At 38.3% G+C, this 27,636-nt stretch overlaps 1 protein-coding gene across 1 annotated transcript in view; it reads left to right on the top strand.

Annotated features, from left to right (window-relative positions):
• Positions 1-27,636, top strand: part of TBKBP1 (TBK1 binding protein 1) — a 2,809,732-nt gene that overhangs the window by 1,919,123 nt on the left and 862,973 nt on the right. The window contains exon 6 of the mRNA XM_044055270.1: positions 7,414-7,549. Coding sequence (XP_043911205.1) covers positions 7,414-7,549 — 136 coding nt within the window. The remainder of the gene's footprint in view (positions 1-7,413; positions 7,550-27,636) is intronic.

The following is a 27,636-nucleotide window of genomic DNA, read 5'->3' as shown; positions in this document are numbered from 1 at the left end:
GTCCAGCGGACATGTGTGCAAAATGGGCAGCTATGTATGGGGCGTATTTTTTTTTTTGGGAGCAGATTGCCCTTTTTTTTTCAGGTGAGAGTGGAATGTGGGGTAGGGGAAGTAGGTATATTTGGGGAGGTAGGTTGGGGAGGTAAACAGACAAGACAAATAAGATGCATACAGAGGCAGAATATGACACGTGGTGGGTGAACACCATTGATGGGGAAGGATGTTTGGAAATCGCAAGCCCATGAGCCCACAGATGGCAACAGTGGAACTGAGATCCCCACCCATGGGCAGTCACCACTGCACCTTCACAGCCGAGAGGGTGGCTGTGCTGGGGGCTGTGTAGGAGGGGCAGGCTCACCCGTGAGCCACGCCACTCATGCCTCAAGCTGGCATAGAGGATCAGCAACAGAACAGTCAATCTGTCTACGCACCACAGCCCGGACCGTTCGGAGGGTGATAGGTGGCCCTCCTCCACCCACGCTTGCATGGGGGGGGCAAGCCCCATCCCCTGCAGCGCTTCCACCTGAAGGTGGCACAGGGCCAATGGAGGAGGAGGTCCCACGCTGGGCACCGGACCTGCTGGTGCCAGGTGCCATCGCCAGCTGAGGTGGGACAGGTGAGTCCGCTGGGACCGGCCTTCCCATACGTTCTATGTTTTGGAGGATTTAATGAAAATATGGGTTAGTAACAGTCAACAGCATTCCCAATTAGTTATAACAGCATGCAGAAGTATTCCCATTAACCCAACACACCAGAGTTCCAACAGTTGAACAGCAAGCATCACACATGCATATATAGAACAACAGTGGACATTACAACAACATGCAGATTTAATTGATGGCAACAGACCACCAATATTGTGGTATTTGAACAGGGCACATGCATCAAAATAAATGCAGATATTTATAAACCAACAGGACATATGTCCCAACAAATGTTTTGAGATTAGACATACCCATTGAGATGTGAAATTGCATTTTTTATGCACATTCAGTAAGGTGGAAAAAGATAGCTCCATTAACAACTTATATATCCTTCTAGTTTACACTACATTCCTGTTAACTGCAGTTATATGTCCCCTACATGTATTATTACACTACCCAGTTGTCCTTAAATTGTGAAATGGGTTTTGCTAGATCTTTATATACATGAGCTGTATCTGACATACAAACTGTCCGGGATGCGGATGTTACTGCTACATATTTTGTGAGTTGCTCAGACACACTACTGCTGAGATGGTACACTGACAGCTCTACTTTCATATAATTATCTAGATATGTTCAGGTGAAATTATCTGTTATATGTTAACAGCTCCCTACATTTCTGGCAGCACACTGACATTTCTGGGGAACACAATACCAAGCTACTCATGTGCCAGATTAACCTGTACATGCTGGGCATGAACCAACAGTTGAGGACTGTAAATATGCTTAAAAGCTACTGGCACTCCCTTCATCTACTTTATATGGGCCTACCCAAGTGTGGGTTAACAGCGCTTAATACAACGGTACTATTTCTATAATGCAAGAGTACAACAACATATCAAAGAAAATGACACAGACACACTCCAGGAATTATATCTTTATTAAAGACTTAAAACACTCTTCTAGAGGCTTTCTCATTTATTTTATATAACAGTACATGCAGAATAATTATTAAGGAAGTATTATACCTTTATTTATTGGGTTAAAACACTTTTTTTCAGGCTCTCTCATTTATTTTATATAACAGTACATGCAGAATAATTACTAACCTGCCTGGTGGTGCAGTCTTAGCAGCCTATCTGCATAGGCTTACTGGTTCGCAGCGTGGACAACTGCAGTTGTGAAGTAAATGAAGTGATATTGAGACATACCTATCCATACTATAGACTAGAATAGCAATTCTTACATACTTAATTCCATGGCTTACTCAGTAGTGGGGCATTTTCCATCCCACGGGCATCCTGGATCCACTGGTCCAGTTGATCCTCCTTGCATCTCTTCAGGTCTGAGTGGTGGTGTCTGACTTGCTCACCAGTCCGAGGGACGCCTGTGGCACTGGTGATTTCATGAGCTAGATGGTTCCAGGCTTCCGCTTTGTATTGGGTGCCCTGGTACTGGCCCCACAGGAGTCTATCGTCATGATTATGGACAAGGAGTCAAACCCTTACTTTTGACTCCTCAATGCCCCAACGTTGAGCTCGAAATCAAGAGCCCTCTCCAGCACCGGCCATGCTGCCTGCAGATGGGAGCTACAACCAGTTATGGCAAGTATTCCCGCCTATGGAGTTTAAATATGCCTCATTTACCGCACTTATTTGTGATTGGCCAGTTTTGAAAAACTCAGCTGAAGGCACACCTGCTTAGCAATGGGTAAACTTCCATTGATATGTATGTGTGTGTTGAAAGTGCATGGTTATGAAATGCTGTCATGGCTTAGTGGTTCAGTACCGTGATTATGGAGCACAGTATCCTGGGTTCGAGCCCTGTCATTGCTTTTTATTTTACTACTGGCCAGACCGGCTAGGAGGTGTAGCTGTGTTTAGCCAACTTTGCTCAACTTTGCCTGACGTAGCTCTACATTGCTCGACGTTGCCTGACGTTGCGCTGGTTAGCGCTGAGCGCAACTCCGCAAACATGTTCTGTTTGCACTAGTTGGCCTGATGTGCAGCTACAAGCAAAGCCATTGCACTAGTTAACGCAGTGCTCAGCTACGAGCAATTACATTTAAATATGTTTAATACTGGTAAACTTTGCTTAGCAGTGCTTCACATTGCTTAAGATACGTTACTTATGCATCCATCAGTATGCATAACCATTTCACCTTCATATATATGTATATATATATATATATATATATATATATATATATATATATAAAAGTCGTTCACTACTACATAGGCCATTCAATGCTTTTTACAAAAATTTAAATGATAAATGTCAGGAATTGTTTTTATATGCAGATTACAAAACAGAAAATAGAAGGGGGAGTGGTGGGACTCGAACCGGGAATGCCTCCTCTTTGTGCGAAGGCTCTACCATTACACTATCGCTATTTCACTTAATTTGCATATAAGTTTCTTATTATCCTCTTCGGTGTTTAAACTGCTAACTGTAGCTAAGCAATTGGCAAACCCGCACAAACACGCACAAATACGGGCAGCTATATCGGAAATAATAAAAAAAAAAATTTTGCATTTTATAATTTTACAGGGGTTTAGAATGTGGGGGGGTGTAGTGTTGGGTATGTACACATTTGAGCGGACTCGCTCATGTAAATAGACATTTCTCGAGTGTCAGACTTTCAGGGGAGTGGATTTTTGGACTGCTCGGCAGTCCGACACTCCCCCTGCACTCGTACACGCTCTGTCTTAGCCTTAGAGTTGAGGCAGTGTGCCCTCATTAATATGCATGGCGCGCTGCCGTCTTACTCTTAGACTTGCTCTTCCATGTAAGACTAATCTAGTCTTACATGGAGGATTAGTGAATCCTGGGGACCATCTTTTATTTTGCTTGTTGCATGCCTAAATTTCGTATATCTCAAGATATCATAATGTGCTTTTATGTACTGTTTTTATGCATAATGCCAATTATGTTTGCAACTAAAACTTTTCTCATCTGAAAAGGGGTTAGTCCTGACTGGTCACGCTTTCCCAATCAAGAAAAGCAAAGCAAATAAAATTAAATAAAATAAATAATTTTATACATTTGTTGACTCGGGTAAAGTACTGATAAAGTGGAACATTTTAAGGTGTGCAGAATGTTCAGATTTTGCATCATTTTCTTGGTCTATTCCTCTTAAAATTTGTGGATTTCTGGGAAATCATGAAGGTTTGCAGTCTCTAAATAATGGCTGACATTTCAGTTACAGGTATAATACTCTTTGGAAAAATGTATGCTAATGCAAAATCAGTCATAGGTCCATAGGCAAGTACTAGGCTAGCTACACTTGTGGGACATTTTAAGCCTAACCAGTTTCCCTTTTTGGGCATGAATTAACCTATCCCATTGGGTTAGAGATTGGCCTTACCCACCCCATAGTCAGTAATTATATATTATCTCTAATGAGAATAAATGGAATCATACCATAGATCATTTGAGTGGACCCATCATTGGTATAAAGCATTTTGGGGCTGTTTCTGTCCATTTGTAGCACTCAGGGAGTCCTTGGGTACATTTTTGATTCCTATTCATAGATCCAAGTTACACTTGAATATGGACAGAGATGAGCTTTGTTTTACATCGATGGGGAGTCTGTTCCAGAGCAGTGTGGTATCCTGTCACTCCGTTGATACTGCAGCAGAGGTTTACATCCCTAGACTGAGTATTTTTGATGACATTTGACTTGTTGATGTGCAGCAAATCCAGTAGTACTGGGTTGGAGGATACCGCAGTCTGTAGGACACTGAGTATAGTGGCAGGGATTCGAGGGGCCATGTAGGACACGATTAGGCCTTGTATCCTTTTTAGTAAGATGCGGTTGTGGACATTCCAGTTGTTGCATGTGTCTGGATAGATCCATGCCAAAGAGGGCATTATATTTAATGATGGCCTAATGAGGGCTGAGTAAAGGGGGGGTGATGACATTCCTAGATGTCGAGACAATCCCTTTGTTTATAATTAATTAGTTTTAGTTATTCTTGCAGCTTTGTAAGTTTGTAAAAGCAATATTTAAAATCTGTTCCTTATTTTGACCTTTTGCCTCCCCCATTATATTTGGTTTTGCCCAGATTTCTTGAGCAAAGAAGTCGACAGACATTAGAGTTTTATACATCTTACTCCTCTGGAATTTAAATGCATGTTTGTGCAAAATGTGTTCTATTAACATTCAAAGTAAAATACAGTAGTATTTAGAAGGTGGCCCTGATGATTTTTGGCATTTGTAACTAAAACATGAGCAAAAAAGTTGAGAGGTTTGATGTTCAGAACTTACCTAGGTAGCTGCCACGTCACATAAATGTACCAGTATGATTAACAGTTCATAAAATTGTTGGTGAATATAAATCAGCCAAGAAGTAGATAAATAGAGAGGTGGCAAGGCAATCTCTCCTGTACAGTCTTAGGAACTCTGTACAGGCCTTCTTATGAGCAGTACAAGCCAAAGCAAAGGAGAAGAAAGAAGTACCACTCAACTCAATTTTACAAAAAGGCAGTGCAGCAACAAAAGCAACCCCAATCCCCAATGTGCAAACAACTGTCATGGCGGCTCTGTTCTTCCTAAATGGGAAAGAAAAAAAATACAGTACTTTGGCTTTCCTCATTAATAATTTCACCCCCTCCCACCATGACTACTACTACTACTACTGTTGGAAAATATTTTCATTTCAGAGCTGGGCAGTTCTCTCATCAAACCTCATCTGTTGCAGTTTGTGAATATTATGCATGGTTCATCTAAAAGTGCACATTCCCAGGCAGAAAATCCATGCTCTGGTGCCAGATAAACATGATTTTTAACTCAATGTGTGACCATTCGCATGTGTGAATTTCCATTTAGTATTGCAGTTTCAGCCTGGGAACTCATATGGGATGACCACTTTAGTTCTCTCTCTCTCTTTACACCCAAGAGGGGGTGTTCTGGCACCCTTGCACACACAAACACACCAAAAAGCAGTTGCTGCCACCTGCCTTATTACCTAGGATTATGATTTCATTGTTGAAAGCAACTAAGCAAGCTCAGCCCTTGTGGAAATATGGCATTTCCAAATGCTTGTACAAGCTCTGCTCCATTCGGTGGTTGCTTGTTTGTAAGAAAGGACTTTCAAATCATGAGCGCTGCTTTTCAGGGAATCTGTTCTTTATCTCGTGTCTTTCATTGGTTGTCAGTGACATTGGAGCTGTATACTAAACAGACCTTAAACAGCAGGTGATTATATGGTAAGAGTATATGCACGGACAGCAACAGCCATTATAGTAAACATCCCAGGCAGCAGTAAGAGAAAAATGTCCTGACATTTGTGAAGTACTTGTTTTAGAGTTTATTCCATGACCGTGGCCTGGCTTCCCAGCTAGCACCAGGCCCTAGGCAGCTGCCTAGGTGGCCTTGTGATGGATCTGGCCCTGGTGACAGAATGCTGTGTGTGAGTTGTGTTTGTGTGTGTGTGTGTGTGTGTGTGTGTGTGTGTGTGTGTGTGTGTGTGTGTGTGTGTGTGTGTATGTGGCTGCCATACATAAACTCCTGTTGACTAAGGAGGACATCTGATAGTACTGGCGGGAGATATATTAATAATCTTAAGTCACTGTAAAAGTTAATAGAACATGTTTTGCAGTTTTGAATGGTTCCTACCTAGTGATTTCTTATACTTCATATTCTTTTATCATGGTTTGACATATTGAAGAAAAGGTATGAAACTCTGTTGCCTGGCATTATTGACTGACTGGAATAGTCCATGATGCATGTGGGTCATACTTAAGATTGCCAGACAAGGTCAGGGGTACTAGATGACACCCGAGAGTCTTTATATGTATAACTGTATTCCATTTAAAGAGTTAATAGAGTAACAGATCTTGCATCACAGTGTATTTTCTGAACAACACTAACAAGAATGAAACTAATAACTGGTGTTATTGCCTGACTGGATTCTTTTGTGATTTATGAGGGATGGCCTGTATTAATACAAAGCATTAACTGCCAGCAGTGATTATAACAAGGACAGCAGAAAAAGATTGCTAATGCTTGCGGTAATCGCTGTGCAATACATAGACATGCAATTTAGCTGATAATGAGGTATTTCCTCATTGTGGCTAATATGTCTCTGAATTGCTGGATTCTGCAGTTGCACTAACAGACCACTTTTTTTGCAGACATACTGTTCGTGGCTGGGCCTTTTTCTGAAACCTGACTAGAGTCTGTATATCTTACTTACGTATCATGTTTTTTCCCCCTTTTTATTTTACTTTACTTTGTGGTGTACTTTCATTTAAAGACTCATTCTTTATTGAATAGTTGTAAAGTTATTAAAGCTTTACAATATTTTGAATATTAAGTGTTGGAAAGATTGTGTTGAATTTTTCTTAATGGTGAGTAAAAGTTAAATGATGTTGATTTTAAATAACAGTTATGCTTGGGACAAAAAATGTAGTCTTAGACACGTACTGTTACAACTTGTCAAATAACTGTACATCTCAGTCACTCATACTGTTGTCTGGGACGTATCACATAGTCTGAGGGGGTGTTGTCAATGTGGTGGGGGTTGTTTCTCTGGATTTAGAACTCACTTGCTCTTGTTTGGGGATCAAAATTACAATGTGCAGGAGAAAAATGTGATTTTAGTACTGTCTTTTCCAATTCCTTTGGCAAATATTTTCATCTGGCAAGCATTCTCAGTGTTGTGGCGGTTACTTATAAAATTTAACAGTTATTTTTTTTTTTTTTTTTTTTTAGCTGACAGTTTCAGGGTCCACATTCATAGTTGCATGTCTGTTTTCTTTGCAGACAACCTTGGCGGAGAAGCATTTGAATCGTGTGCGTAATCTGGAACAGCAGCTGCGACAACGGGAATCTACATGCCAGGTGCAGAACAAGGAGGTTCAGTACCTACAGGTTCCACCAGGCCCTGAGGTGGTCCACAGTAAGTATTTTCACTGGTTCTTTGAGGTTTATACTGTTGTGTTGTGCCTGATAACACTTATTTCTGCAGCCCTTTGTTTTTGCTTCTTGTTTTTCTTTCTGCATAGGTCAAACCATTCTTGTAATGTTTCTATTTCAGTATATTATCATGTTAGTTTCTTATAAACTAATACAGTAAAATTTTTCAAGACAATTGTTATTTCTTCCTGAAACAATGTCATACAAATTATAACTCTAATGGCTCTTTTAAACCATCATAGAAACCAACATATGCTCAACCCATTGCAGATAATTTAATGTTGAAATCACAAACCTTGTATTACCCATAGCTCCTGCCAAGGAGCCTTACTCGTAATAATACATTGTCATCCTCCCTTTATGTACTCTGGTATTGTGTGTCATGAGTTTTATAACTCCTACCTATAGTTTTCTGGTGTCACTTCGGAATCTAAACTAAAACCCTATGTAATATCCTTCAAGTCATGATCAGCTTAAAAGTGCTACTACTTCCAAAAAATACTACCTGGTCACAGAACATCATTAAACTTACAATCAGCAGTAGACTCATCTCTTTTAATCTGAAATAAATACATAGATTCATAGATTAGTACTAGGCTAACTGTCCTCGGGGATCATTTTAAGCCTAGCCAATTACCCCATGTGAGAATCAAACCAGTCATTCCATTCATCAGCCAGTGGTATTCCATGGTCTCAACATAACTTTAACCTGTTGACCTGTCAGAAAAAGACAACAGGACACAAGGTATAATTGAACCTTGTAGATTATGGGTGTTCTTAATATCCTAATAGCACTGAATATAATGAGTCTAGTATATTATATTACTAGTAGAGGAAGGTGAATAGTTTATGTAACATATAATAATACAAATATGGTGTGTTTGTCACTGAATGACCTTCCTATTTTTGATTAAGACATTCTTTGAAGGTTATAATAATTAATAACTACTGGCAGATAAATTTAGCTCTAACTTTACCCCACTCTCCCCTCTGTCTCTCCCTAAAGTTATACCTGAAACTGGCTCTCCTATAGCTATCACACAAGACCAAGTCCTAAAAGTGCTACCAAAGTCTAAAAGTACTGCATTGATGGGTCCTGGCAATATGCCTGGATGCATCTTAAATAGCTTGAATCACAACTTGATCACACCCCTAACAACACTGTTAATCTCAGCCTCCATACAGGTTTTGTATCAAGCAAATAGAGAACAGATACAGTCATTCTCCTGCAGAAGGGAGGACCTTCTACGGACCCAGGTAATTACAGATCCGTAAGTCTGCCCAGCCTCATAAGAAAAGGAATGGAAATACTTATGGAGTGAATCTGGACACAGGAACCTTCAAACGCTGGACTTGTTTCAGTTTGACTTCATCAAGGGTAGGTCAGGCTTACTCATCCTGGTGGATTTTTTTGAAAAGGTCAATAAAGCAATGGATGAAAGCAAAATGGTATACACCTCATACCTCAACCTGGGAAAGATTTTGACACAGTTCCCCATTCAAGCATAGCAGAAAAGCTAAATAAGTTGAGAATAAACTCACATGTCACCCACTGGATTGCCAACTGACTTACAGATAGGATTCAGATAATCAAATTAGGGGAAGTTACCTCCATAAAGAGAACAGTCACCAGTGGAATTTCTCATGGTTCTGTGCTGGTACCTGTCCTGTTTGGCATCTATTTTCTGAAGTAAAAGCCAATACCAAAGGGTTCTGACTGACTAAGATTGTAAGGTAGAAGCTGTTATTAAATCCCCAAATGTCTTGCCATCTTGTGGGAAAGTTTATCTCAGTAAACACTTCTCAGATAGTTATCCAGACATAGATTCTAACCTATACCAAATAAAATTTATTCTGCTATTCAGAATAAAAATGTTTTTACAGTATAAAAACACCCACCTTTCACATCCCAACTTTTTCATCACTGACTTTCATCTATACTTTTCTAAAACCAGTAGACAGGAAAAGCTGGTGCATTACGCCTGCATATTAACTACCTTACCTCTATGCAGGAATTTCCATCCCAATCCAGGACCAACTCCTACCCAACCCTATAGAGACAATTCCAAAAAAATCTTTATATATGGTGACCATGATAAAACAAATGTGAGCACCAAAAACACCAAAGCAAGCTTTCCACTGCTAAGAAACAGCCAACGGAGGTACTGGATAAATGATTTTATTGTTCAACACCAACTCTTTTTAAAAACTTTGCTTTTCAGCACAAAACTGACTCCTGGTAGAGCACAAGTACAGAAATAAACCAAGCAGGTTAAATCGCTTTGCTATTCAGCACAATACTGACCCTTGGTAGAGCAAAAACAACTGAAAATATCCACACAGATTGAATTTGCTTTTCAGCACGAAACTGACTCCTGGTAGAGCACAAGTACAAAATTGGTCCAAGCAGTTTAAATCGCTTTGCTTTTCAGCACAATCCTGTCTCTTGGTAGAGCACAACTACGTGAATAAACACCAAACAGTTTAAATCTTTTCACCACAATACTGCCTCTTGGTAGAGCACAAATACGTGAATAAATCCAAACAGTTGAATCAAGCGCTTTCGGCTTGGTCTCATCCAAGCTTTTCAAGATCAAAAGTAATGGATTTCTAACATCTTTTATAGGGACAATTAACCATCATGTGATAGCTAGATTAATTAAGTTCTTAAAGTTACACAAAACATTTCAAACTAGCAGTAAACAGTATACTTGCTACTGCTGTGAATATACCAGTATTACTCCGTAAAATGGAAAACCTTAAATAAAACATGTGAGATCACTTTACTGTGCTTATCACTACATTTACATTCAAAAGATTTAATATTAAAAATTAAAAAAGTGTATAAAAATATATATATATAAATGTATAATAAATATATATAAAACTATATGAATATACACCAAGTTTATAAAACAATGCCCAGCAAATCGTGTATTTAATTATTTAATTATGGGGCCATATATAACAGTTTTAAAATGTTTAAGTAAATTGATTGTTAAATAAATTAATTTTAAATGGAGATCGATGCAGTTTAAAATTGTGTTATTTTAAGGATTATGCTTATTTTAAAACACACTAAAATGAATTTGCAAACTTTAAATTATTATATGGCTTGAAAAATGACTTGCAATCATAGATTATTATGAAATTTTATATGAAGCTTTCATGCACAACTATTAAAACACTATACTAGAAACAGATTAATACACATTTGATAACATCTTAATTCATGACAATGCCTCCTTGATATATACATCACAATCTGGCCATTCTTAGCTTAAGAACACTTTTAATGTTTATACTATCATTTAGACCGGGACTTGTGGCAGCATCCAATTTAAGTTGCCACAACAATTCCTTGTATTCCAAACGCGTTTCCCAGTCTCCCCCTCTACTATCCACTTGCACCTGTTCTAACACTATGAATTTTATGGACATTTCAGGACAATGTAATAGGTGTTTGTAAAAGGCATTTGTGTCTTTTTTCTTTGAAACCTCATACATGTGTTCATAAATCCTCTTTCTCAGAGACCTTTCTGTTTTTCCTATATAGAAACTGTGGCACTTGGTGCAATAACCTAAGTAAACAATCCCTTGTGTTGCACAGTTTGTGTGAATACTGGCTTTGAAACAAAAACTCCTAGATGGAATAAATAAGGAATCACTATTTATAATGTGTGCACATTGTTTACAGCTTCCACATTTGTAAGTGCCTTTTTTCAACTTCCTGTTGTTACTAGTTCTTTCTGGCTGTTGAAATTTCTCAAACAATTCCTTTATGTTAGTGTCCCTACGCCTTGTAAATTTTGGATGCTTCGGGATATGTTTACATAATTCATCGTGTCCAGTTAGAACCGTTAATCACCCCTTCAATTTGCTGTGAATCAGTTGAGTAGGTGTGAGTGTAACTGTTAGTGAATGCTGTTGTATTACTCAAGCTAGAATTCACTACATTACTCTGGCCTAAACCTAATAAAGGAGGAAATTTTTGCTCTCTATGCTCAATAACTTCTTTGCTCAATGTGTCTATCAAGTCTTCAGGATACCCCCTCTCCAAAAAACATGTTTTTTATTGTCACCATTTCATCAATAAAGAATTCTAGGGTGCTGGACATTCTTGAAGCTCTTGCCATTTGCCCCTTAACTATACCCTTCTTTTGATAGAAAGGGTGACCACTTGCATAATGTAAATAAGTATTGGAAAAAGTGGGTTTCCTATACAATTTGGATGTGAACCTGTTGTTGACACAGTCTTTAGAAATTGTAACGTCCAGATAATTCATTTTTTCTTCACTTATATTGTACGTAAATGACAGGAAATTAGTTGTGGAATTAATGTATTCAAAAAATTCCATAAATTGTGTCTCAGTGCCTGTCCATAAAATACTTATGTCATCCAAAAACCTTGTATAGTGCTTAATGCATTCTTTCCATTCAGTTGAAAAGATGAATTCTTGTTCCCATTTATGTAATATTATATTGGCATACATAGAGGCGCAAGGTGCCCCCATTGCCACCCCCTTCCTTTGTCTATAAATTTCTCCATTAAAAAACATGAAATTGTTCTTTAAAATAATCTATTCCAACAAATTACTGGAACCACCACGATGATGATAAAAACTGTTTTATTTCAATAAAAACAAGCGCTTTCACGCACTAACAAGTGCGCTTCTTCAGATTATGATAGTTTTAAAAATGCAGCAGTATATATACACAAACACACCCTATTTAATAAGCCAAATTGGCGGCAAAGGCCCAATTAATTATGCAAATTAGAAATAGTAGGAACTTTTGTTGTTAAGAACAGCAGTATACCAGCTTGACATCATGCACAAATTTATATGTCGTATAAGCATACCATATAAAAATATATAAAACAAAAATCAAATCTAATCAAAAATTATTATTAAAGCTATTAAGTAAAAACTCTTGAAACCCTAAGTATTTGATTAAATTGTATGGCATTCTTACTAGAAAGTAGATAACATCATACTGCACAATCACACTGCACAATCTACTAAGAGTGCTAACTAGAAAAATGAGTAAAGGAAAGAAGAAAAAAGGGGGAAAGATAAATAATAAAAAAGGACAGAATAAAGAAAAAGTAGAAAAGAGAAGAGGAAGAAAGGGGAAAAAGGGAGGGAATAAGGGAAAGGGTTGAAGGGGTTGGTTTAAGGGTTTGTTTGGGGGGGGGAGGAGGGGGGGGAGAGTAAGGGGAGGGAAGGGGAAAGAGAGGGAAAGGAAAGTGAAGGGAATAGGGGAGGAAAGATGAGGAGGGAAGGGGGAAAGGAAAGAAGACACTTATATTGTACGTAAATGACAGGAAATTAGTTGTGGAATTAATGTATTCAAAAAATTCCATAAATTGTGTCTCAGTGCCTGTCCATAAAATACTTATGTCATCCAAAAACCTTGTATAGTGCTTAATGCATTCTTTCCATTCAGTTGAAAAGATGAATTCTTGTTCCCATTTATGTAATATTATATTGGCATACATAGAGGCGCAAGGTGCCCCCATTGCCACCCCCTTCCTTTGTCTATAAATTTCTCCATTAAAAAACATGAAATTGTTCTTTAAAATAATCTCCATGAACTCCACTAGTAGATTGATAGTATTAGTTGACAAATTTGATTCTCTAACTAGTGTATCAATAAACCATTCCAGTCCTTGTTCATGGGGAATACTCGGGAACAGGTCTACGACATCAATGGTAATTAATAATAGGTCCACTTGAAATAATCCACTCTGAATACTTCTTAGGAAATCCCAAGAATCTTTACATATATATTGCAGTGTAGTGGCAAAACTTTTCAATTTGTAATCAACAAATTTTCCTATGGGCTCCAAAACACCTCCTTTTCCTGAGACAATGGGCCTGAATTTTAATGGTTCTAGGCCTTTATGTGTCTTTGGAATTCCAAAAATTATTGGGATTTTAGGTTTGCTGACATTTAAATAATTATAAAGTTCTTCGTTGATGAACCCTTGTAATAAATGATCCGTTAAAGTGTATTTAATTTTAGAGTAAGCCAGATTTACTTCATTTCTAGAAACTAGTTCATATTTTTCAGAGTTTTGCAATAAATCAAACATGTACATTTCATAATCTTGTGTATACATCAAGACTAACCCCCCTCCCTTGTCCGGTTTTATGGTCCTACACTTTTCTTTCCTTAAAAACTGTATTAGTGATATTTCTTCAGCCTTCATATTCACCGGTAATCTTTCTACTCTTTTATTAATAATCTTTCTCATCTCTATAGTGGCCATTTCTTTGAATATTTTTAAGCATGGGTGGGTTGGGGGATTAAAAGTACTGGCTCTTACTAGTGTGTTTCTATTGTGGGGCTGTCCATTGAAACTTAAAATTAAATTCATCTGTCTTACAAATAATTTTAGGTCTACTAGAGCTTTTGACAATTCAGTTGGATAGGCAGGGATAAAATGTAGTCCTTTTGTGAATAAATCAAAATATTCATTTTTGATTTCCACTTCTGTAAAATTGTATATCATAAAATTTTTATGTTTAACTAGATTAAATTTTTTAACCTCTTCATTCTCGTGTGAATTTGTCACTCCCTGACCATCATCAATTAAAGAGCTGATGTTAATACCACCTAAATCTAAGTTTTCCTCCAGTTCTGTTGCTGATAATTCTCCCCCCTCCCCATGAACCTGTCCTGGGGAAAGTGAAAATCCTGGTGTGTATTTTTCCTACTTTTTTCTGCTAATCTTTCACTCCTTCTTAATGGTTCAGTAGCTGGTTCTGCATAGTCATTTCTATATGCGCTAGCTTGCATTCGATTCCTGTTATAATCATCATTTTGTTTATTTTTCATAACTACTGGGTATGCTAACCCTTCTCTATATTCATTCAAGTCTCTTTCTAACTTGTGAATCTTTCTGTTAAGGATTTTCAAACAGAATTGATCCACTTCGTCGAATACATTATCATAGCCTTTTTTGACAGATAAAAAACCTGAACTGTTGACTAATTTATCATTCATAACATTTAAATCCTTCAGAAGTGCATTAGACTTCGCTTCATATTCTTCAACCATAACTTCTAATACCTGCAAACCAGCTTTGTTGAAAATATTGACTAACTTGTCATAATACATTGTACCTGGCTGCACGTTGTTTGGAAATTTAAAACAACGCAGCCCCTTAGGTACCCTTTCAACATTAACACATTCTTTAAGGATATGACTTATATGGTGACCATAAATGTAGAAAGCATTCACAATAATGTCTCAGAATTCCTTGCTTGGATTTTTTATTATCATAATCACATCAAAGCCATTACAGAAACACGGCTTAAACCATACATTTAGGACTCAGAATTTCTCCCTCCTGACTTCTCAGACATAAGAGCAGATAGACCCCACAAAAAGGGTGGTGGTGTTGCTCTACTTTTTCCGAACGCCTATAAACTACTCCCTTTACAAATTCCACTCCGCAGTTTCCAAATCCTGAAATTCCTATTCCCTTCCTAGAAATAAATGACTCTAAAAAAATTATGATTAGTAGTTCCCTATATCCCCCCTGGTAACAATATTCCTATGCTTGAGGAAATCTTTGCCTGGATTTCCACCAATATCAACAACGAAATCATAATCTTAGGTGATGTTAATATCAACTGGCTAGAACTCGCAGGTAATATTCCATCCTCCAACATTAATCTATTCAGTTTTACTCAGGTTATCACACACCCCGATAGACCTAACAAAAACAACAACTGTGGTTCTATTCTAGATTGGATTCTGGTTTCTGACTCCAACAAAATATCATCTACAGGCACTCTCTCCCAATACCCTTAGTGACCATCTCCCTGCCTTTGCCCACCGGTCTGTCCCCTCCCATCATAAATCACACCAATACAAACTAATAAGAAACCTTTCAAATTATGACCCAAACACCTTCATAAACCTACAAAAAAATCATGCTGAAAACTCTTCCCTCAGATGAAGCAGTTAATTACTTTAACTCAACATTCCCAGAAATACTAAATAAACTCGCCAATAAACTTGGTCTTAACCAAATCAAAACAAACCATGCCCCGTGGCTCACTAACACCACTAAAGAACTTATGACAGACAAAATTTGGAAAACATGGCTAGCAAATAAAGACCCACCTGACCTTCTAAAATTCAAACAACTAAGAAACCAAGTAAAGTAATTGGTTGTCACCGCAAAAAACACCTCCTCAAACCACAAATAATGAAACACATTTCTCTCTCAATGCTATCACTACCTCCTACATAAAATCTCTCCTTCTAAAACCTCAAACCTTGCTCTCCCTCTGCTGACAACACCCCCCACACTTTCTCAAACTAACAGCCAACACTATGGCCTATCTAGTTTCAATTCTTATTAATAGAGCTATCAGAGAAGCTACCGTGCCCAACATCTGGAAGTCTTTCTATGTTATTCCCCTTCACAAAGGTGGCAAATCTACTAATCCCTCCAACTATAGACCCATTGCTATACTGTCCCCACTATCCAAAATCCCTGAAAAATGCTTACATAACCAGATATTGACATTTCTTATGCACAATAACCTCCTTTCTCCTACCCAACATGGATTTTGACCAAACCACAGTACCTCTACTGCCCTTCTATCCTTTACTCACACTATCTCAGATGCTAGAGATAAAAACAAAATGGTCTCTTCTCTGTTCATAGACTTTTCAAAAGCATTTGACACAGTGTCACTCTCCAAACTACTAAACAAACTGGCTGGTTCTCCAGCTATCTCAAAGACAGACTATAATCAGTCAAGTGCCGGTCTTCTTGCTCTATGTTTCTGCCCATACACACTGGTATACCACAGGGCTCCATCCTGGGACCTCTTCTTTTTAACATCTTTACCAATGACCTCCATTCTTCCACTACCCACTTGACCCTCATACAATATGCAGATGACTCTACTCTGATCACATCTTCAAACTCAATCTCACAAGTACAGACACTGACTAAACAATCTTTCCTCTCAGTGGCTTAATGATAATCAACTTATTCAGAATCCGAAAGAAAAAAAAAAATCTTCCTCTTTCTCCCCAAGGCCAGTGACCACCTAAAGCTCTCCTTCTCTATCACTTCCCTAAATAACACCATCATTAACACTGAAACCCACACAAAATTACTAGGGATGACAATTGATGACCAACTAAAAATTGACTTGCATATCCAGCAGTCAATTAAGAAAACCAACCAAAAACTTGGCCTTTTATATCGTAATAAAAATTTCTATCTCCTGATGCCAAACTATCCCTGCCACAAGCCTACTTACTTCCAAGTCTCCTCTGTGGAGCCCCAGTACTTACTAACGTTCAATCCTGCTTGCTCTCCAAACTGGAACAGATTTATAACAATATTGCTAAATTTTCAGCTAACTTACCTAATTGTACCCACCATTGCCTCGCTCTTAACAAACTCCACTGGACCGAACTCTCCAATCAACTCAAAATATCACAACTCCATATGACCCACTTCCTTCTCAATAGCCCTAATGCTTGCCCCTCTCTCTCCAATCTAGTGACTTGCAATACTCCTTCCTGCCCCTTACGTAGTGCTGACAAATCCCTTCTCCAAACTTATAGCTCCAGAATTAACATTGGTCATTTTCTATATAAATCCTCCGTATCGAAATCCTGGAACAACCTCCCTGCCAATTTACGCTGCATTACTCAAACTAACCACTTCAAGAAGGAAGTGAAGAACTTTTTCCTTAACACATGGCTATGTCCCTGCCATGACCCAACCTAATCCTGATTCTACCAGCTGTTATCTATTGCATCTTTACCTTTGAACAGTATGTCTGCTGGCTATGTTCAGTCTAGCTAATGAACTATATACTATGTATGGAAGGTACTATATTTTCATTTTTATATTTACTTGTACATTATTAAGTTTTTTTCTCTTACTATGTTATATACATATATTATAAAATTGTCTTTTGTATTTTGATGTTTATACTAATGTAAAACCAAATTGTAATTGTCTGTATTGGAGCTTTTCTCCTCGGGTCTTCACTGAAAATGGGCCTGTGCTCAGTTAGACTAACCTGGTTAACAAATGTGAAATAAAATAAAAAATAAAAATTGTCAAAGACAAAAAAATTACCTAAAACTTCAAAATGACTACAAGCTAAACCCCTAAAAATTCTGGAACTCTGTTACAACACTACTAAGTCCAGGCACAAACAACAACCCAAATCCACACCCTGAAAAAGCACCCAAGGATTTAGCCACTGTCTTCAATTCTCACTTTATTGATACTATAGCACACATTACTGCTACTTTTCCCCAAGCCCATAGCAACTCAAACCCTTCAACTCCTTCAGAACTATCTTCTTGCTCTCCCTCTACCCTCCAACCTCTCTACCCAATCTACTTCCATATTTACTTTTAAACCCATTGCTATTGCCACAATAAAATAAATACTTGTCAAACTCAGACCTTGCTCCTGCACTCCTGACAACTTACCCGCACAGTTCCTAAAACTCGCAGCTGAAGCTATTGCCCACCCGATTGCTATACTCCTAAATTGATCCATTCTTGAATTTTTTGTCCCTATAATATGGAAAAAAGCATTTATTCTTCCTCTTCATAAAGGCGGCAACAATACTGACTTCTCAGACTTCATACTAATAGCCGTCTTATTCTAAATCTTGGAAAGACACATACATACTCAAATAATAAACCGTCTGACTAAAAACCAAATACCGTCTCCTACCCAACATGGCTTTAGGCCTGGTCGCAGTACAACTACCTCTTTCATATCATTTAATGATACAGTTAACAGAACCTGGTAAAATAGTTTCTTCCCTATTTTTAGGCCCTCAAAAGCATTTGACACTGTCTCCCACCCATTACTCCTAACCCAACTCTCCAATAGTGGCCTGTCCCCTCCTCTATCAACTGGTTCTCAAGCTGCTGAAAAGATAGACAGCAGACTGTGACATGGCAAAACTCCCTCTCTCCTTATCTTAACACTCCTATTGGGGTTCCCCAAGGCTGCATGCTTGGACCCCTCCTATTCAGCATCTTCCTTAACAGTTTCCATTCATCTCTAAGTGAAGTATCTCTTTCAGAATGCAGATGAGTTGACCATTATTTGCTCTGCCGATTCCATTTCTGAAGTACAACATAGAACTCAGTTAGCCTTTACCTCCATCGAGACATGGATGTATAGCAACCACCTACCCTTAACTTTAGCAAAACATGGCTCATGCTTTTCACCCCTACGAAAAATACCTCCGTAAATAAAGGCTATTTCACCATACTTTCCCAAAATAACATCACAATTGAAGCAGTTTCCCACATACATTAAGAGTAATAATTGAGGAACACATGACATTTGACTTACACATTCACTATAGATATAAATCCATCCTCAATTCCCCCACAAAACATGTTCGAGCCTCCACTTACCTACTACCCTCTCTTCCACACTCACCATTACTCTGAACTGTTGATCCCAAGTACTTAAACTCATCCACCTTTACCAACTCTACTCCCTGCATCCTCACCATTCCTCTACCCTCCCTCACATTTACACACATATATTCTGTTTTAGCCTTGCTGACCTTCATTCCTCTCCTCTCTAAAGCATATCTCCACCTCTCCAGGGTCTCCTCAACCTGGTCCCTACTCTCAATACATATCACAATGTCATCTGCAAACATCATAGTCCACAGGGCCTCCTGTCTGATCTCATCTGTCAACCTTTCCATCACTACTGCAAATAAGAAAGGGCTCAGAGCTGATCCTTGATGTAATCCCACCACCACCTTAAACTTATCTGTCACTCCCACCACAGTCCTCACCAACGTCACACTACCCTCGTACATATCTTCTATATTACAGTGCCTATAAACAAAGGGATTGTGTCCAGATCTAGGGGTGTAATTGTCCCCCTTTATTCATCCCTCATTAGGCCAAACATTGAATATATTGCCCCCTTTGGCATGTATCTGTCCAGACACATGCAACAACTGGAAGGCCCATAAAGATACCTTACTAAAAGGATACAAGACCTAAACAACATGTCCCGCATGGACTGACTCAAAGCCCTGTCACTATAGTCGGTATCATACAGACTGCTAAGAGGTGACCTGTGTCCGGCATACAAGGCATTCTCTGACCTATTACCGATGGATTTACTATACATCAGCAAGTCAGATGACATCAGAAATACTCAATCTAGGGATCTAAACCTCTTTTGCAACATCAACAGAAAGGTTTGGAAGGACAGATATATCTCACAGAGGATACCACTACTGTTCAACAGACTCCCTATCCACATAAAATAATGCCCATCCCTGTCCGTTTTCAACTTATATCTATGGATGGTAAACAGAAAATTTACCTCAGGACTGTCCCTGTACTATTAATGGACTGAGGCAATTCTAAAATGTTTTATCCTCAAATTATCCGTGGTGTGATCCTAGTTATTCCTTTTAGGTGTAATATATAATTATCGACCATTGGATGGGTAAGGCCAATCTGTAACCAAATGGGATAGGTTATTTTGAGCAGAAAAAGGGAACTTGGCTAGGCTTAAAATGGCCTGCAAGGGCAGCTAGCCTATTACGCACCTATGAACCTTTTAACTAGGAGGACGGTACCAGCACTGATGTTAAGGCTAGATTTGTCAAAAGAGTATGAGTGAAGAATGACATGAGAGAACGCGGAGTAACATTACAGCTAAGTCTGTAATTAAATGTGTGTTAGGACTGTGATGTTGACCACACCACTGACCAGTCTGTTTCATTATTTAGACCACTGACGTTTAAGGCTTTTGCAATAATTTATAGGGAGATAATAGTGAATTTATAGAAGAATTGTAAAGGATTACATTTTGCATTTCCTGAAAAGAGGAAGAATGCAGCTGAGCAGAGACATTTCTAGAATTTGCTAGTAAGCTATTGCGGTGCATACTGGGGAGATAAGGGCTAATTAGTCATTTCTAATAAACGTAGCAAGTAAACATGGCTGCACTTAGACTTTATTTTTAAAAGCCAAGCCGGTAGCTTTAAATCGAATAACTGAATGTGGTATGATAGGACAGTGTATTCTGTACAAACCCTCACATTTGCTATGGGAAACATTATTTATTATTATTTTTTTAGCAATAATTAGCATTGCTATCTCACTTGGTGTTGTACCCAGCTGGGGAAGTGCATTCTGTGCAGAATTTGGAATTTGCGTGTCTGTGTTTACATGGCTTTTTGCCATGTGCTTTAGTTTCTTCCCATATTTGCTAGACATGCCCAAAGTGAATTGTCAATCCCCGGAACTGCTGGTCATTGTCTACCTGATAATTGTTGAGTGTTGGGATACGTTACCAATCCTCTGATACCCTCAACAGGATAAAGCTATTATTAGAAAATGAACAGATGTTTATTTTCACATTCTTTTTTTAGTTTATACCTAAAGTAATGAACACATATTTGAAGTTTGATTTAGTAGGGCTAAATGCTTGAAAATAAAAAGTCCTGAAGTTCAGTTTTCCATTTGTCCTGTCTGCCAAAAATAGGAACTGTAAAAAAAAAAAAAAAAATATATATATATATATATATATATATATATATATATATATATATATATATATATGTATATATGTGTATATATATATATATATATATATATATATATATATATATATATATATATATATATATATATGTCATAAAGGTTACAAGACTCCTTACACACAATGCTTGGTACTTGACAGGTAAAAACACCCTAATTTCAAAGTTAAAGTACAGTTTTCTACTCTTTTTTTTCTTGCCTTCAGATACTCACCAAAGAACTGTAAGTGCCCCCAAGTAAGAGCTCTTGCCTTACTCACTCATTTATTCAGCCTTTTCTTCTTAATCACAGCTTGAAGTAATGTTTTCCAGTATACAGTTTTACTCTCTTACTTCCGCATGATTTCAGTACATTTCATATGTTTTTTCCTGCTCCCAGCTACTGTTACTTGAACGTAAGGTTTTTCTTAGTTTTACAACCATTAAGTGTTGGTTTCTGTAATCACCGTGTCACACTAAGAGGATTGTTTTTGTTGTCAGTTTTGTACTGTATTTGTTTACATTTGTATGGCTCAGGTTATGGCTGAATATGTTTTTCTTCCTGGTCATGCAACATATGATTAAATAGAAGAATATATCACTTCTGCTTCCTCCTTTGTTCATTATATTATTATAGAACATTATATATAAACAGGCTGTCTCTTTATAAGTTAGAGTTTTTTTTCATACAAGTAAATGCAAAGGACAAACAATTTCTAATTTTTTTTTTTGTAATGGAGGGAGCCTGATTGATCACAGAATAACACAATAGGAACTCCCTACCACAGAACAGCAATAAGTCCTTCACCTTTTGAAATGTTGTACTCTTCTTGTGTCTGAAACACGCGTATGTTAATAGTATATGACCATCTGTGGAAAATGATGTGATATTTAGGCCTTGTTTTTGTAGAATATGAAACTTAAGTCACTATATTGGAGGTATTTTTGAGGTTTGTCACTGTGCAATGTGAGTTGTGGTCACCAGAGGGTGCAAAGAGACTTTGTAGAGCTTGCCTTGTACAAAACACATTCCTGCAACTCAGCATTTTCTGTAGCCTTTATTTTTCTTTTTATTTGTTTTATGAGTAGAGGTGTTATTAGCTTCTCAGCTTTTCCTGGTTTTCAGGGACTCCTTGACTTACCCCTTCTATTTTTACTTTTCCCCATGTAAATTCTGTAATTTTGTGACAGGTTGTCATTTGCAGAGGAGGAGAAGAAAGCTGGGCCAGAATGACTGGGATAGATGAGAAAAAAATGGACAGATGAGTGTGTGACCAAGAAGGATCTAATGAAGGGAGTTGTAGGATTTTGGAGAGATAATGCACAGGGATGAGAGTACATGCCTTACTGAATATTTAGAGTTAGTGACATTACTTGGTGAAGTGCTAAGTGTGTACCAGAAGGTCTCGGTGGTGTTAACTGATTGAAGGATGAGTGCAGTGGTGCCCTCACCTGTAAATGGTACTACCAGGAGGTCACAGTGGCGTTACCTGAATGAAGGATGAGTGCAATGGAGCCCTCACCTGAATGAAGGATGAGTGCAATGGTGCCCTCAACTGTAAATGGTACTGTAAAATAGACAGGCAGTTAAGGGCTTGTTACTGCTTCCTTCCCACTGGAAATTATTAAAAAAAATATTTGCCAGGGCAGGCTGATGAAGCCAACAAATGATAAAGGTCTTACAGATTTATTAGCTTTTCTCTTTGCATCTCTCACATTTCATCTCCTTTCTACTCCTTTTCCATCTGAGTACCTCTCTCACAATTTCTCTGTTTTTTTTCCAATAGTATCCTTTCCTGCAACTATTCACACTCCTCTCTTCTAATGTCTTCAAACTTCTCTGTATGATGATATGCTGCTATTTGTGTCGGTCTTTATGGCTATGTCTTATCGAAAAAGCTTTGCTAAGTACTAACTACATTTTTCCAACCATGTTTTGACACTGGAAACTACCTCTTGAAATAAATGTTGTAACATATTTTAGCATCCATAAATACGCATGTTTTGTTAGCATATTCTTATAACTGTAAATATGTTTTGTTTATTTCTTATGTGCTCCTTGAATCCATGGTCTCTCATATACCAGTCAGTGCATGTAACAATGAGCAGGTTGCCAGCATGCATACCTCACCTCCTGCTTCTTCACCCAAACCCACATCACACATACCCACATACACTGAGGTCCTCACCAGAAACATACCTAAACACCAGAGACCTTCCAAACACAAGCACGCTACACATAATACTTCCTCTGCAGAACACAATGCACATAATGACTTACACACCAGTGTCTCACCTGTCAAGCCCTTAAGGCAAAACACAAAACCAAGCATATTAGATAAGAAAAAGGTCACAGTCAGCTGTCTGTCAGGTGCCAGGATCCACCATAAGGCACATGCACTCAAGTCTGTCAATGAGAGGCTTTGTTATGACTCCATCATAGTCCATGTTGGTGTGAATGACTTGAGACGTACCTGTCTGGACTGTATGAAGAGAGACATAACTGAGTTCTTGGACTATGTACCTAGCCTTAAGCAGCATTTTACCTTCACCTAGGATGATGCCTCAATACAAACAGAAAATGATTGACTTCAATAATTGGTTTAGTTTCTGGTGTCATTCTAAGGGGATACAGTATTTGTCAGCCTGGGATGACAGGATCGACAGACCTATATGCTTTGCCAGAGATGGTCTTCGTCTGCCACCCCTGGGATTTCAGTTACTGGCTAAGTCTTTTACCACCCCTATGTGCCTTTTGAGGCAGTGTCTCAAGGACAAAATTCCTGATGTAAAAACTCCATCTAAAGGCAACCTCAAGGTTATGCTCCTAAATTCTAGGAGTTCATCTGAAATCACCGTCACTTTATTCTGTTTCATACAGACTACTCAGAGGCGATCTCTACCTTGCATATAAAGCAATCTCTGACCCTGCTTTATTGGAAATGATGCATATATGCAAGTCCAATGGTACATGGATTACTCCGTCTAAAGACCTTAACCTGGTATGTGACATTTATAGAACCTGCTGGAGGGACATATTTGTCTCACAAACGTAATTACACCTTTGGAACAGACTTTTACTTCATGTCAAACAGAGCACCTCATTGGCCCTCTTCAAATGCAATCTGGACGATTGGATGGGTAACAGTAAATTCACCTGGGGGGGGGGGTTCCACCTGTGTCCCTCTTGGACAGGGACAATAGGTGCTGATCATGGAAATAAGGGTAGAACTTTACTAGGCTTGTAAAGGCCCTATGGCCATTAGCCTGGTATCTTCCTATAATCCTGTTATCCTGTTCACCCGGGCTATGTCTGCAAATGGTTCATTGAGATCAGTGCACTACCTCAGTGAACCAATATAAATAAATAGAATAAAATAAATTACAGTCATTGCAAGTATATCTCGATCAAATCTTATGACTGGGTCACTTCAGAAGTAGGCAAAGGAAATCCATCAGAAGTGCATGTGGATTTCAGGGGATTTTACACAGTTTTCCGCTAGAGGTTGATGGGAAGGTTAAGTATGGGGATGTTGAGACCTAAAATGGTGAGGTGTATACAAAGCTATCTGAGTGGAAGTAGGTAGTTAGTGATTTATTGTCTGGGAAAATTTGTCCTCAATGGAGTCCAGTGCTGGGATTGATCCTGTTTAGAATATTAGACTGTGTCTGTAATTCTGACAGCCAGCTTAGGGAGCTGTTGCTTACTGATTCCTAACTGTAAAAAATCCTGGTATTTGTTGACCAGCGTGGCAATTTCTTTGCTTTCAAATCAACAACTATCAATTATCAGTAAATAAGTGCTTCAGTATGAGGCACTTCTCCAACAGCACTCCTGATAGCTATATATAATAACTTTGAAATCAAGTTATCATGGAGAAAGAGGGAGTGATCCTACGTGTATATATAGGGCTGTTCAACTGCTTCTGTTTATAGGTTCATTGGTTTATTGATGAAAACTAGAATACTAGTTTAACTGCCCTGAAGGGACAATTTAAACTTACCCAGTAACCCAAGACCAGAGTCAAACCTTGTACCTTGTGTCTGTGAAGTGAAGACCTTAACCATTATGACATCAGCCCTCCCTCCCTGTGATGATGGTGCTGTTCTGTTTTAACTTGCAACATTCAGTCAGTGGGACACTTGGCAAGAGCAACTCGATTATCTGCTTCTCAATGAGTTGTCCCTTGACATACTAAACTATATTCATATATTTTTGTCGGGTCTATATTATAACATCGAAGTTTTTAAACATTGAATGTTATAATATCGAACCCCAAACACCAAAATCTGAAAACATCGAACAGTCAGAATACCAAATTTTTCCCCAGGGAAAAAATCGCTTTTCCAAGAAACATACACACAACACAAACACACACAAAAAACAGCAATCCACACACATACACTTAAATTCCTACACCTAAACCTAAACTAAACTTTACATACACTGCTAGCTATCCACTTACCTTAACCCAACCCTAACCCTAAAGTCCGTCACTATCGCACACTAATCTCACCTGCGCCCTAACCCTAACTCACCTAACCCGCCCCCTAACCTACACACAATCGCACACTTACCTGACCCGTGCCCTAACCCTAACTCACCTAACCCACCCCCTAACCCTAACATCCACACAACCGCACACTTACCTGACCCGCTCCTAACCCTAACTCACCTAACCCGCCCCCTAACCCTAACCTACATACAATCACACACTTACCTGAACCCGACCTGTAACGTTCCAACATATCGAACTCTGAAAACAGCGAAGCCACAACAATGGCCCACCAAATTCTTTCCCTGGGAAAGAATTCGGTGTCCTGCACCTTCGCTGTTTTCAACGTTTGACATTACGGGTTCAATATTATAACATTCGATGTTTAAAAACTTCGATGTTATAATATAGACCCATTTTTGTCAGATATCGGGTTTGGACTATAGAGCGACACCATCCTGATTACTAACTGACACTAAAAGTAGAACAATGTTTACAAATAAAGGACTTCATTTGTAGTGGCACATTTTCGAGGTTTGTATGGTTGCAGATTAGTGGCCGTAATAATTACACTTTTGTGCATATATCCACAGAAAATTTACAGGTTATGTGGGTGACTGAGGAAAGGATTGAAGGATCCTGGGGTGCTGAGCTAAGTGTGTGAACTAAAAGATGAGGTGCTCATTCTCCCACTGCACTTGGCAATGGTAAGGCCATGTGGACTATTTTACCTACATTCTAAATAAAAAGGTAACTCAGTTCATTTTGCCACATGCTAGTTTATCAACAAATATAGTTTTGGTGTAGTATGAGTGTAAACGTGTCTTTTACTGAACTGTGAGTGGCAACAAATGATTAAATAAAGCTCATTGTAACTAGGATGGGGTTTGCTAAAGTTAATTCAGTAAACAACACTTGCATTTATTTACTTACTTACTTAACTGATTTATTTTTATTGTCCAGGAATGACTGACTGGGCAGACCCCATTTTCAGTAGGAAAGGGGAGAAATCTCCACAAAGGTTTTGCATGAAGTACATAATTGGAAGGATAACGTACAGTCTTCAAAACATATTTCACATGATCTACAGACATGAAAACATCTTTGCAATGAAAAGGAAATAATTTACATAATATGCATAGAACAGTTTTACAGTGAAAGGGAAATAATAATTTACATGGCGTTACTCCAAAACTGTAGTACTGATAAAGTAGCATGTGACAAAATGAACTGAGCTCCTTTTTAATTTGAAGTGCAGGCCCCAAGAACTTCCACATGTCAGACTACATCCCCATAACTTTATTAGTTAATGCACTTTACTCCAAGATGGCTGTGTAGTACAGATACAAACATTTACTATTTTAGTATGTTTTGTTTGCTTGCCACATACTGTTGTTATATTGAACAGTGCTACTTAAAGGCAAGAAGTGCACAATGGTGTGATCTCACAACTGTACAACTCCTCTTTACATATAAAATGCCACCAGGGGAATGTGATATGGGCACACTGTACAGTGAGAAGCAAATTGGTGGTGTAGCTCAGGTTGAGACACCAAGGAGGGTGAAAAAGGGTCCCAGCTGGCAGCTGGAGAGGACACAGATTACCATTTCACATGGAAGGCTGTTCTGGAATGTAATGCAGGGTGGAAGTGGGCAACTTAAGGGAAAATCTGTTGCAGTAACCTGATGGAATTGCTGGACCCTGAGTCTTCTGTCAGTGCTTTAGTATGTCCATAAAATTATAAATGTCAGATTATTTTGTAAGATACAACTTATTATTCCAAAAATACATATTATTCTAAGCAGACAGTACCAGCTTTTAGATACCGCCACCACTGTAAGTTTTTTTACTTGACTGTTTTCAGCCTTTGTTACCATTTCCTTAGTTATTAAATAACTCAGTATTTTGTTACTGAAAGTTATTTAATAATGTAATACATTGTTAGTGAAATTATGGGGAAATCACTAATTTTATCACATTAATTACCTGATAA

Source organism: Protopterus annectens, chromosome 13.part0 (genome assembly GCF_019279795.1).
Source record: "Protopterus annectens isolate FY-2018-M chromosome 13.part0, PAN1.0, whole genome shotgun sequence".
In the NCBI taxonomy this organism is placed as follows: Eukaryota; Metazoa; Chordata; order Ceratodontiformes; family Protopteridae; genus Protopterus; species Protopterus annectens.
This window is presented reverse-complemented; position numbering and strand designations above follow the sequence as displayed.